The 12,982-nt window shown below is 45.6% G+C and overlaps 1 protein-coding gene across 7 annotated transcripts in view; it reads right to left on the minus strand.

The window, feature by feature from the left end:
• The window catches only part of GPC1 (glypican 1), a 344,777-nt gene that overhangs the window by 186,649 nt on the left and 145,146 nt on the right, over window positions 1–12,982 (minus strand). Inside the window, exon 1 of one of the 7 annotated variants that reach the window (XM_084528745.1) lies at window positions 4,382–4,989. The exons of the other annotated variants lie outside the window; for them this stretch is intronic. Coding sequence (XP_084384871.1) covers window positions 4,382–4,538 — 157 coding nt within the window. The 5' untranslated portion in view covers window positions 4,539–4,989. Of the gene's footprint in view, window positions 1–4,381; window positions 4,990–12,982 lie in introns of those variants that run through there. 7 annotated transcript variants of the gene reach the window in all.

Raw genomic sequence — 12,982 nt, forward strand, 5'->3', positions numbered from 1 at the left:
AACGACAGCTAACCACTAGAGGGAGCCCATTTTTCTCCATAAATCTAATTTTCATAATTGTTTTGTATGCACACATTCTGTGCTGACAAATTAACACAACAATCAAAGTGTAAAACAAACTATACATATTCATATAAACTTGTATATGTTAAACAGAAATGGAGATGCACAGTTCAAGCAAAGCCTACTCCAACATTCGCACCAATGTATTTACCAGATGGAGGAAAAGGCACAATTCAGCGTGCTTTGCTTCATCAAAAATAGCATTCTAAACCCAGCAGGCTAAAATGGCCATTCCAATTTTCCCTTAGATTAATTAGCATAAACTGGTTCATATTGCATCCAGGAGTTCACCGTATAGCAGCTAACCTTGAGAAGTTGTGTCTGCCTCGAGTAAACACAAACCAAACGTGGCAACAACCTCAGAGAGGCTCCCCTTTCAATTAAGCAGCGAAGATCCTTCCTTGGGAGTGGAGGAGCCCCAGATCTGAATTTTTGTACCACAGATGCAGGTTTGCCCATCCTTGTATTTATGCCTTTTGTACTGCATCTGTCGGAATTTGAAATGCCCAATATTTCATTTCATTACCCTCTTTATACTCTGAGAGTCTCGTCCAGCCCAGCCTTGTAGCCAGACCTGTTCTTTACTTCGCTAACATTCCACCAAATGACTCTTCACACACGTGCTTGGCAATGCTTTCCTTACACCAAGGCTTTATGTGGCCTGTAAGGACTGGAAGATAGAAACAGTTTGGTTCTGACACCTTTCAGCTAAGGAACCGGGGAAAGTCTTGTGACACTTAACTGGACCAACAGTGATACCACTGCCTGGAGTTCTTCTGTGCCCTGCTCTTTTGACACATTATACCCATCCCCACACCAACCAGCAAAACCCAAGGGTAAGGCAAGTCAAAGAAGGATTAATCTTAGAAATAAAGAAACAGAAGTAAAAAGCACAAGTCTAGCCTAAGCAGAGAGCAAGGGCCAAGGATATCCATGTCGAATTAAAATTCTTAAGTCTTCTCCAGGACAGAGGAGAACTACCACAGCTTGAGACACTGGGAGCAATCACCATCAACAACGCTAAGGCACTCACATAAGGCATCAGAGAAAGCTGGATATGCTCCCCAAAGAGCAGTATTTTCTGCAGTAGGCTCTCTCTTTGGTCACAAACCTTACTGTGAACCCAAGAAGACCACCAGCCCTAGCACTGGCACTAAGAGGCAGACCTAGAGCAGGGCTCAGTCACCAGAGGAGACCTGCAACAGCACATGGTTAGTGAGAATATGGGAAAGCAGAAACAGGTCTGCTACCTCCAGAAGAGTCAAGAGAAATAGAAGAACTGGTAGCTCTTGAAGCATTTACCCGTATTTTTTAGGAATCATGGAAGGTGGGCGCAGGTCACCCAGACAGTGAGCTGGAACACTCCCACCCAGGAAAACCCTGCTCCAGATAGTTTGGCTTCATAGGAAGCAAATGCTGTAACTCCCAAACCCAAGGGGCAGGGAGCACTTCCCCCAGCATCAGAAACTCTCTTCTAGGCGGATCTGCACCTGAGAATCTGGGTGTACATGGGCCTGTCAGGATTACTAATACGAACAGACGCTTCTTTCACGTTTGGGAATTTTGCCATTGACTTCAAAGCAGATATATAACACCTTGCGTATTCCCTAAACACACTTAATAGCAGTACCTGACACATTTTAAGTGCTGAGGCACGCTAAAGGCATTCTGTATTAGTAAAAAAAACAGGCACCCCCATCTAGGTGTTTTGTAAGAAATGTGGTACGCCAAGAGTCTGTCCCTAAATCAGATGCCTATCTGTTAGCCAGCTAATAGTTGTGTGACTGCTTCTGTAACTGATCTGAACAGTCATAAGCAGGGACTACCTTCTGCTGAGCTGTGGAGACTTTGTATTACTCATAATCCTCTTAAATCATAACAAAGAACACAGATTAGAAGGTGTAAAGCATGCAATAAATATGCTAAAACCAACACAAACACAGCCATTCCAGCCTGAGTCACGGTCTACATCATGGGAGCACACTAAACTCCTTTTGAACTCCAGCTACGGGGGTGCACGCAGCGAGTGGTTTGACTCCTGGTGCCAGGCTGGTGCGACAGCAACCCACACCTGGAGCCAGCTGAAAGCAGGGAGGAGGACGGTCAGCCCAGCAGGGCAGCACTGCTTCGGGGAAGAGGCCACAGTGCTAAGGAATGAGTTTTCCCCTTTGCAATGCAATGGAAAGAGAAGGAGTAGAAAGATCCTCTTGGAGACGGGGGAAGAGAAGGGCTGTTGCCTCTGGGGCACTTGGAAATGAGATAAGAACACGGTTCTTGGGGTAGCTCTTGAAAATCTCTAACAAACACAGAAAAGGCCACCATTAGGAAACCTGACACGTGTCCAACTGGAGCCATCAACAAACCATCTTCAACAGCATTTTAAAATAGGCACTTACAGGTGTCAATCATGTGCAACTTGACAAGACTCTCTACAGATTACAACCCCCATCATCAACAAACTGAACTAGATCTGTTAAAACCAGCCTTAAGTGATCCATCAAAGTGTCGAGTTAGACACTGCATGATACTGTACTTACTACTTGTGGGGATACCACAGGAAGGTCTCGAGATTCTTCCTTTTAGACAACAAAACCTGAATTAACTTCTGCACTAACCTGCACAACTGCTAAAAGGCATGGACAACACACAACACTACACGTTAATAGGAACGCTTATGAGGCTAGTATTAAAGCACACTGATGTTTTAACTGCACCGGGTGAGTACTACAGCAACAGAAAAGGGCGTTCCTGGATATTTATCAGTCATAAGATAGACATGATAATTACTAATGAAAATCATTAAGTCCGTTAGCCATTCTAAAGACCAGGCTAATAACAGCAGCAGAGCCAAGTTTGCACGTCAAACCTTTTTCCCTACAAGGACTTCTTTATATTATTTTCCATGTGGTATTCCTCAAATTTTTATAGCATTTATCTGTAAAGTTCCCCTGCTTACAGCAACAACCAGAGATGCCCATTTTGAGACTACAATTTTAACTACTGATGCTTAAGACAAACAAGGTGAGCACTCAAAGCACCCAGGAGACAAAACTCCTGATTCCTAGGAGCACTTGTGTCCTGTGTCGCTTTTTGAATCACAACAATGTGTAGGGATGTTTTACTCACAGCTAACCTCTGCTCTGTGCTGCTCATAACTGCAGCTCACAAGATCCTGACTGCCCCCCCCAGTACTATCGCTGCATACAATGCCACTGCCATCTCCCCAAGTATTTGTAAACAAGGCAGTTTGTCTTCCACGAACTTTCCACTTGAAACATGACTGCTAATGCATTCACATTTTTAATAAGTAGATGCAAATTTATAGCAAGCCGCTTTCTTGCTTAACTGAATTACTGTTCTATTAATAGTGATGTTCAAACGATTTTGAAATTCCCCATTGTTTAACCTCAAGGACTGCTCATTTTATTTTGGATATTCACTCTTGGTTGTAACTTAAGAAAGTATTAATTTGTTCACATTTATGAGACATTTATATGGTTCAGCCTTTCCCACTCACGGGTCAAACAATGAATTGGTTTCCCTGTAAAACTACACAATGAAATATTCAACATAAGGCATTCTGTAGCTTAGATGCGAACTACAAACTGCAATTTTACTGGGATGTCCCTGTAGGTTGGCTTCGGCACGTACGCCTGCATGTTTTATGCTTTGTCTGAAGAAAGAAGCTCCCGCAAGTGAGGAGAAAGCTCTCAGATATGGGTCACATGTTAGCGTATCAAAACTTGTACAAGATTTAAGAAAAAAAAAAAAGCCTTAATATATTTTCCCTAAGCTTTCTGAGGGAAAGCATAGGGAGGAACAGCAACAGCAATAACAAAAGCCAAACATAAATCAGACCTTGAATATTCTTTGGTAATTTGGAGGTTTTCTGTAAAGAAAATGAAATTAAGCAGGATTTCTCATAACACCAACAAAAAACAAAGGTAGGCAAGACGCACACTGATGTAGATTGCTCAGGTTTCCTCAGCGCTTTACACACTTGACACAGGGTCACTTTACTCCCATTTCATTTTTAACAACTGCCACGCGCCGTTTACGGGTTTGCTTCCCCTCTAAGAAAAGATTAAAAAAACCCACACAATTCTTCTCTCTCGTAAGCTGGGAGCATTTTCCGGCTCTAAGACCGAAACCCGTTACAGTTTCATTATCCCGATTTCTGCCCCCGAAGCCCAAACCCGTTTCGCTCGTGCTCGAAGCAGAAAGGAGACAATGAAGAAAGCGCCCCGAGCCCAGCCCCGAGCCCAGCCCCGAGCCCACGGCGCGGGGTGCTCGGGGGGCGCCTCCTCGCCGCACTCACCGGAGATCTCGGCCTGGGGCACGCCGCTGAGGCTGAAGCCCTTGGCCCCATACAGCTGCCGGACCTCGGCGCAGCTCCTCGCCTTGCTGCCGCTGTCACCGCGAGCCGGGGCGGAGGCGACACACAGCAGCCAAAATCCCCACGGGAAGAAACGCATCCTTCTGCGCTGGCCCCGCCACCTGCCGTGCGAAGGGCAAAGCCAAGGTCCCGCGGCGGGGGCCGGGGGTGGGGGCGCGGCCCCGTCCCCGGGCAGCCCTGCGGGACGGCTGGCCGAGGGGGAGCCCGGCTGCCGGGAGCTCAGCCCGGGCGGAGCTCAGCGGGCCGGGGGGCGCAGACCCCAAGCCGGCCGGGCCGCTTCCCCGGCGCGCTCGGAGAGCCCGGAGCGTGACCGCGGAGACGGCTTTTGTTCTTAGCGCGGCTGCATCCCCGGGCAGTCCCGCCGCGATGCTGCCGAGCAGAGCGGAGCGGAGCCGAGCCGAGCCGTGCAGAGCAGGCTGCGGGGCTGCTCCCGCGGCTGGGCTGCGCCGCTCCGGGCCGCTCCGTGCGTGCGGCGGCACCGCTCCACCTGCGCGCCGAGCCGGGCGGCGGGGAGGCTCCGGGGAGGCTCCGGGGAGGCTCCGGAGCGAGGCCGGGCTCCCCCCGCCGGACGTGGCATCACGCGCCCGCCGCCAATCCCGCGCCCGGCCCGGCCCCGCGCTCCGCCCTCGCCCCCGCCTCCGCCCGGCCCCGCCCCGCCCGCAGCGGGTCCCGCCGGGGGGCCCCGGGCAGCCCCCGGGCTGGGGAAGGGGCTGAAGGCGGGCGGGATGCGAGCCGGCGGCACGGAGCCCCCCCCGACTTGCCCCGGCCGCGGGAGGGGCCGAGGTCTCAGCCGCCGTGCCGGGTCGGGGTGCGGAACACCGGGAGGCGCCGGGTGCCCCTGATAGAGAAGAGAGCGGGGCAAGCGAGGGGAGTTGCAGCCGCGGTCCCTGCTGTGGAGTTTCGTTCTCGGCGCACGGTGCCCTCCTGGGGCTCTTCTGCCCGCCGCCCGCAGAACCGAGGCTTCTGCGACCCCCCCCCGTGCGGTGGGGTGATGGCCAAGAGTTGCCGACAGATGAGCCCGCCGCAAGCTTGTGGCCGCCGTCTGGCACATCTGACAACGCGGGGAGAACCCACCGATTGCTTCTCCAAGAGCAGTTGCTTTCGCTGGAAAAAGGAGAGGAACCTACTCGTACCTTCAGCTGAAGCACTCGCGTGAGCTTACACCGCAAGAGGTGTCAGAAAACCCTCACGGAAAAACCACCGCGGCCATGCACAGGCACCAAACCAGCACAGTTTTTGGGAGATCATACCTGTTGGGCAAACCTCTCAGCTGTGAAAATTCACAGGAAAGCGGGGTCATCCAGCTTGCTTCTTCAGAACTGCTTCCTCTCTGGAGGAATGAGTAAGAGAGAAGTGACAGCAAAATAATAGCCCCGGGGAGAAGGATGGCAGTAAGGAAGAAGAAAGTTGTCGCTTTCCTAGGAAATCTGATGGTCACGCCTGCTGGTCCCCTGCTGCATCTCTCAGTGATGCACACAGTTTGGAAACCTGAGGCTTGGAGTTGCCCAAAGCTTGGTGTGTCTCAGCCAGAAGCTCACTTTGTGGGCTTTCTGGAGCATGGAAATAGGTCTTGTTCCCAGAAATACATGGAAAAATATGCCATGGATAATATAAAGTCTGATCCAGCCTGTTTTTAAAAAGGACCTCTTTTGTAAGCACAAGAGTACCGCATGTGTGACAGGTTACCAAGTCTGTTACACAATGTGGGGTTATTTCAATCCTCACTCCTGGGTGTTTATTCTAATTTTATACTCATGGGGACTTGGTAGGTCAGGTTGATGGCTGGACTTGATGCCCTTGAAGGTCTTTACTGACCTAGGTGATTCTATGATTCTCTCGCCCTTTCAACACCCTGGGCTTTGAACACAGCACTTAGAGACCTATCTCAGAGATCTTGTTTAATTAATCCAACTACTGTGCCAGCGGACTACAAGCACCAGAGGAATCCATACAAGAATCTGTACTGCCAGGACTACAGAACACCAGGATCTTGGTTTCTCCTCCTGCTACCAGAGTGAAAATTAAATACTTCCAGACAGACCGTTAACAACCCTCTCACTTGGGGCTGTAGAGGGGAACAGACCCTAGGAATACAAACTCTGAAGAGACAAAGTACTTGATAGTGAAGAAAGGCAGAGTCAGAAACCTCTTATCTGGTCTGGCTGATACACAGTGACTTGGGATCACACAAGGGACCCCAGTAATACCTGCTTTTCTGTTCTTCTCCAAGCCCGAGGTTGGATAGTTGCTGTCTACAGTGGGCTTGCTTCCAGCTCTGCCTGGAGCGACCTTGGGGAAGCTCTGTGAGCTACGGCTGCACCCTCGGGTTGCAGCACAAAGCCCTCTGCAGTCATACAGCTGCTGAAGTGCATTGAAATATTAACTGCTGACAAGGAAAGAACTGGGACTGAAACCTCTGATTTTTGGCCTTGTGAACCATCCCCTGAGCTGTAGATCATTTCCTAGACAAAAGTATTTCCCTTGTTCATATACATCTCACTTCCCCAAGCTGGGTGACAACAGTGCCCATGGCAAGGACTGAAGTCATGTAATTGCTGATAAAATTCTAAGACCTCAGCACACACTGCTTATTCACATGCACTCTGCTCTTCCTCTGGTGAAACACGAGGCCACCAACCGCCAGCACAGATTATGCTGGTAACTCCCCAACCCACTTCAGGAGGCACAACTAGAAGTACAAGCTCTGCCACAAACTTTCTTGATTAAATGACCATCATCAGGTTACTTACCTCCTAAATAGGGATAACAAGGCTTCTATCTGACCATCTGCCTGTGAGATGCTCACATAATATCATAATGAGAAGCTTATAAATAGACAAATTAAAAAAAAAAAAAAAAGTCGATCTAAGCTTTTTGACAAAGGATCTATTTGTAAGCCTGACTAGGATCCAATCCTGGGCAAACAAATCTTAAATCACACGAGGCACATCTGTTTAGTTCACTGATAAACTTTTTATACATACCCAGGATTGTGGCTAGGTACATTTTGGAAAACAAACAAACAAACAAACATTGAAACAAACACCTTCAAAGCATCATAATAAAAATGTGTTTGTGTTTTTGAGGACCAGATCCACTTTCTAAATACTCTCAGTTAAAAGAATGGAGCTTGGAAAATATGAACAAAAGATTGTCTAATGGCTGGCAGAAAGAGCTAGATCTGGGGTAGAAACAAAAGAGCAAAGTAAAACACAGGATGAGTAGACAAAATGCAGAGGAAGAGAAAAGCACACAGGCAGCCAGCAAGAGTCAGGGAGACAGAAAATCCATCCTGCTGTGGAGATCACTTCTTGACAGTCCTGACAAGAAGTGATGTCCACTGAAAAGCTGATCCAAGCATTATGAAGAGACAAGAATGATGAAGAAGAGCCAAATCATCTGGCACAAATGGGGAAAGCTACACTTGAAAAAATAGCACACGTGAACAGAGGCTTTATACAACCTCAGCTTTCACAGGGACATTTGCTGTTTCTCTAGCGCTTTCAAAAAGTTTTGTGTTTCACTGGACATCTTTATCTTTTTCATATTGATGCGAATCAAGAATTGTTCATGCAGCAAAGCTATTACACCCACCAGATCTCCATCTGGTTCTAAAATGGACCTATGCTGAGTTACTGCAACCTGGAGAATAAGAGCAAAACCGGAGCAGCAAAAAATCCACGTACATTATCAAACTGCATTGTATCTCTGATGCCACATAAAAAGAAAAGAGCATTCCCACTTGAATTCACTGTGTCAAGTACACAGCTGGCACAGAACAAGGAGGAAGAAGGGACAGGAGATGTGCAAAACCCAAGTGGTCTGTGACTTCCTCCCTCTCTCTGATGCCACATAACGGAATCCTCAGCACCTTTCCCTTACTTTTATGCTACTTCTCATTCTGCAGAAACATCAGAAAATCTGGTGCCTTCAGATTAAAAATCTTCATCAAAGTAGGAGTATCTCAGTCACTTTTCTGCCTCTTTTCATCTCTGCTGTATCCTCCTCCTACAGGAATTCATGAAAGCTCTCCCTGTTCCCCCCCTTCCCAATACTGGCTGGTGTTCAGCAGAAGCTGGACATGTGTTTTGCTGAATCAAATCTAATTAAGTGATCCAGAGGATTTACCAGATAACACCTTGCTATCTACAGCTGCTTACTTCTTCACAGGATTTCCTTCTTTGCAAACCTTCAGTTCGCCCCTTGAAGCATATCTGCCACACACAGGAAGAGTGTCTGTTTTATTTGGTCACCAAAACCATCAGACTATCCCCTTGGAATTGCTGGGGGATGTATGTACAACCGACAAATCCAGTTTGATCTCAGTTGTCTAGGTAAGAAGCCATTTGCCCTACAGAAATGCTAGGACTCGTTAGGATTTGCGTGTCCACATTAGTTAACCCAGAATATCACTCAACAGGTGTACAGAGCTGGAGATCCCTCCCAGATCTCAGGGGAGCCAGACTTGGGCTCCAGGAGGATGATCACAAACCTGGCTGCTGAGGAAAAGACGCTGTGGGGGTTGCACACTGAGGACAAGTGCAGCAGGGTAAGCCGAGACTCAGCCAACCTGCTGTTCCACCCTTGAGTGGCACAGACCAGTTCCCTTTCAATGCAACGCTGAGTTCCTCTGTGTGTGGTTAGTAGTTTTCAGAGGGAGATCACAAACAACCAAATAATTTCAGACAGAGAATGTGGCTAACATAGGTAATTGCCACCCCATGCTATATTTTGAATTGAACAACCCAATTTTTCAGCAGTGACTGAAGGGAACGTGTTGCTTTACTGACCTCTTACAAATCACTCCATCCTGCAGGACTGTAATTGTGTTATACATAATGCGGAGATTTCCCAATAGAAAGAAGTCTTAAAGGCCAAAAAAAAAATAAAAATAAAATAAAGGCCATAAAATTAGAAAAACTGCTGCTAATTGGGTCTGCCCCAGGAAGTACATTTCATCCTTTGTGGATATGACTTTCAACAAAGCTCCCCCAAATTGTATGCAACAGTGAATGAAGAAGACGGACACAGCACTTAACCTATTTTATGTTTGATAAACAGAGCTTAGCTCGATAGTATGAAATGGCTCAAAATAGGTCCCAAAATTACTAGGTTAGAAATCTGTGATTTTAGCATGCCACTACAGGGCAAAATTTTTCCCACTACCTGCACGAGTCACAACTGGAGGACTTCCTCTTATCATTTAAGAGGTTCTATACAGAAGCTGACTATATTTTAGAGGGATTTATCAAGTATAAATCTCCCCTCACTCTCACCATCATCAATCTCTGGGCACTGGCATAAGAAAAATGCCCGTGGAAACAAACACACGCTGTTCTTATGAACACAAGTTCAAAGGAAGCATGTCCCTGAGCACTGGTCCAATGCACACAGAACTGGGATAGACATCCCATAGCCTTCAGCAAGAAAAAAAAGTTACAGCCATGAAGAAAGAAATGTGTACAGTTGCCATACAGGCATCTGGCAATGCTAATGGAATTTCTCAGCTGACACTTTATCCTCAGCTGTTGCTACATTAAACACTACAGACTAAAGTACTTGGATGAATTAATGCAATTATCTTAGGTTTTGCTCAAGTGTTTATTTTTTTCTCACGCAGATTTAGGTACAACATAACCTGTTTTTACAGAGAAATTGACTATGAGGAAAGTGACAACACTGTACTGAAAAGCACCAGATACCTTTAGTTACGAGCAGAGGCTCTCACACGCAGACACTACCTGCGCTAAAGAAATTACCCAGTGTTGAGTAAACTAGGGCTAAAGCAAAGCGACCTGGCAGGACAGCTAACAGCAAATTTTCGCAGACTTTCACATGCAGAGGAGAAAATCTGATTTTGAGTATGTAAATGCATCCTTCCCGTGCATTTTTCTCCGTGTTGTTAGTAAGATGATGAATAGGTGACACAGTTTTTGATGGGTACCAGCTTCACTCCTGATGTAACTTTACATGTGAATAAAGTTACATTTGGAATGGACCTGGTCTGAGATGCTTTTCATTTTAAGATGGATGCATTTTGCAACAGTGTATGAATGTACATTTTTAGGTGCTCAAAGGCCAAGCCCACTGACAGTGCAATGTCAGTGAAGGTACACCAATTTATTGTGCTGAGGATTCAGCACTCTTATAATCCAACATCCTCTTGTAACGTTACTGTCTCTCTCCGTACCACTTATTTTGGCAGGACCACAGAACCATGCAGTGTCAGATTTTTCTAAATGCCAGGCAACACGTGCTCTTAAGATTAAAAACAGAGCTCTCAATCTGATGTAATTTCCTCAACCTGCTAGAAGCCAGAATACAAGGAGATGCACAAACACTGGGTGTAAGAAATGACAGAACCACCCAGCACAATTAGTTCTTACTTCCTTTTGTTTCCTTGTTTTTACAGTGTTACTTTTGAGCGTAGCCTAGAAAATAAATTATTTGCAATACCTATTTTTATATCACATGTATTTAATTTTGCCTTAAGCAGCCCTTTTCTTCTGTGGCTGATGGAGCAAAGCTTAGTTCCTTTGCCTCTATTGTGGCAGATGCAGGAACATTGCTTTTTAAAGCAGCTTAAATAGAAGCTGGTGGACTGGGGGACTCTGGATCTCACTTTCAAATCTTCCTTGCTGCCTTACAAAAGCTAAGCAGTTAGGTGCAATGACTCACTCACGCTGACATTTTTGGGAGAGAATGATGCCTTTTATAATAACATTGATATTCCCCCCTTGATGTCTCAACACTGGCTAATTTAGAAAAGAAACATGTAGTGCAAGGTTGAAAGGTCACAGGCCAGCCAAAGAACTCATGAGATCATGGGACCATGAAAGAGGCTCCGGCTTTAAAATAAAATAGCCTTTTTTCTTTCCGTTTCTTTCTATTTTTTTTTTCCTTTTTTTTTTTTTTTTTTTTTTTTTAAGGAACAGACAAACTTTTCTGAAAGGCCAGGAATTTAATCTGAACTCTTCTTTCACATACTGTACAAATAAAAACTACACTGCAGAACTACTGGGGGGGGGAAGGGGGTAGAGTTTATCTCCAGAGGTCACTTTAATCTATATTGAATGGAGGAGAGGGAGAAGGAAGGACATGCACTTACTTTCAGAAAGCCGCCAGACCTCTTTAAACTCTAATGTTACCATTGTCAAGTAGACACCAACACCCTCCTTAGATTATTCTCCCCACAGTTTGTTATGCCTCTGCAGCCTAGTGAGTGTGAAATTAAATAATGAAATATCAGACTATTTGTGGCTGATGTGTTCTGCTCTATCAATACCGTTGTTTTCCCTTTCTTAGTCTCCTGATTTTCCCATCAGAGCTAAAGGGAAAGAAGGAAAAAAAAAAAACAAAAACTTATAATAAAACAAACGTAATCCTCGTATTGTTCTCCAGACTGTTTGCACCCTGAAAAGATTTTAACACAGATTCAGGCTTGAGACTAAAATCTAGGCTAGATTTTCTGGATTTGAGTTCATTCCACAACTGCTAACCCATGAAGCATTCCTTTTTTTTCTTTCCCCCCAAAAGAGGATGCTATTTTTTTTCTTCCACGTATTAAGCATATATAAAATAATTACAGTCTGATAGAGACCGTCTTTCAGATGCCAAATGACATACAGCATTCTTTCCTTTACCAAGGAACCCAAAAATATTAACAGTGGATTTAGAAATGGATGTACAAAAACACAAGAGGTCTAATGTGCTATGTTCCCTTTTGCTTCCAGTGCAGCAGCAGCTAACAAATATTATTTGCTGATGCAATATACACAAACCATACATCTTTAGTATGAGAATTTGTTATTAAACCAAAGCAATTAGGCACTGTGAGCCTTCATAACTATAGCTCCTCAAACTGAAAAAGACAAAGTGTTTGCCTAATGGGACATGCAATTGATAAGAGAAGAAATTATTCTTTTATACTTCGTGTCTTCAGAATTTAAGAAAATAAAGACTAGCTCCTGCAATGAAGCGCTGTACTCTTTTCTTGCTGTCCTCACAGTTTTTCCATAATAAAACACAACCATGTATTTCACCAGCCTACTTCCATTTCTGTGCTTTCTTAAATTTGTCATGTTAACAAGGTTCATTAACTCTAAGGTAACCCAGTAAAAGGCAACTGTAGGGCAAACCGACCAGTAAGAGTTTACTTATTGGGCACATTCAAAAAAACCCAAACTGCTAGAAACTGCATGCATTTGCTTAACTAAGTGAGGACTTGTACTGGATACCTATGTATCCATAGTGTCGACTGCTAAGGAGATGGATCTTTTGCAATCTCTGAAGGGCTGTCCTTCCCAGCTCCAGCCTGGCAGCAAACAGGAAACCCTCTCATGACTCTCTTAACATACAAGCACACAATCATCTCAGTTAAACAGCCCATACAGTACTTACCTATAAAAAATTGTAACCTGCCTTCCACTGTGACATCCTGTTGTGGGTTTACCCCAGCAGGCAGTTCAGCAACACAGCCTCAAAACCATCCTCAAGCATTCACTTTTTTTCCAGGGTGAATGC

Source organism: Aythya ferina (genome assembly GCF_964211825.1).
Source record: "Aythya ferina genome assembly, chromosome: 9".
NCBI lineage: Eukaryota > Metazoa > Chordata > Aves > Anseriformes > Anatidae > Aythya > Aythya ferina.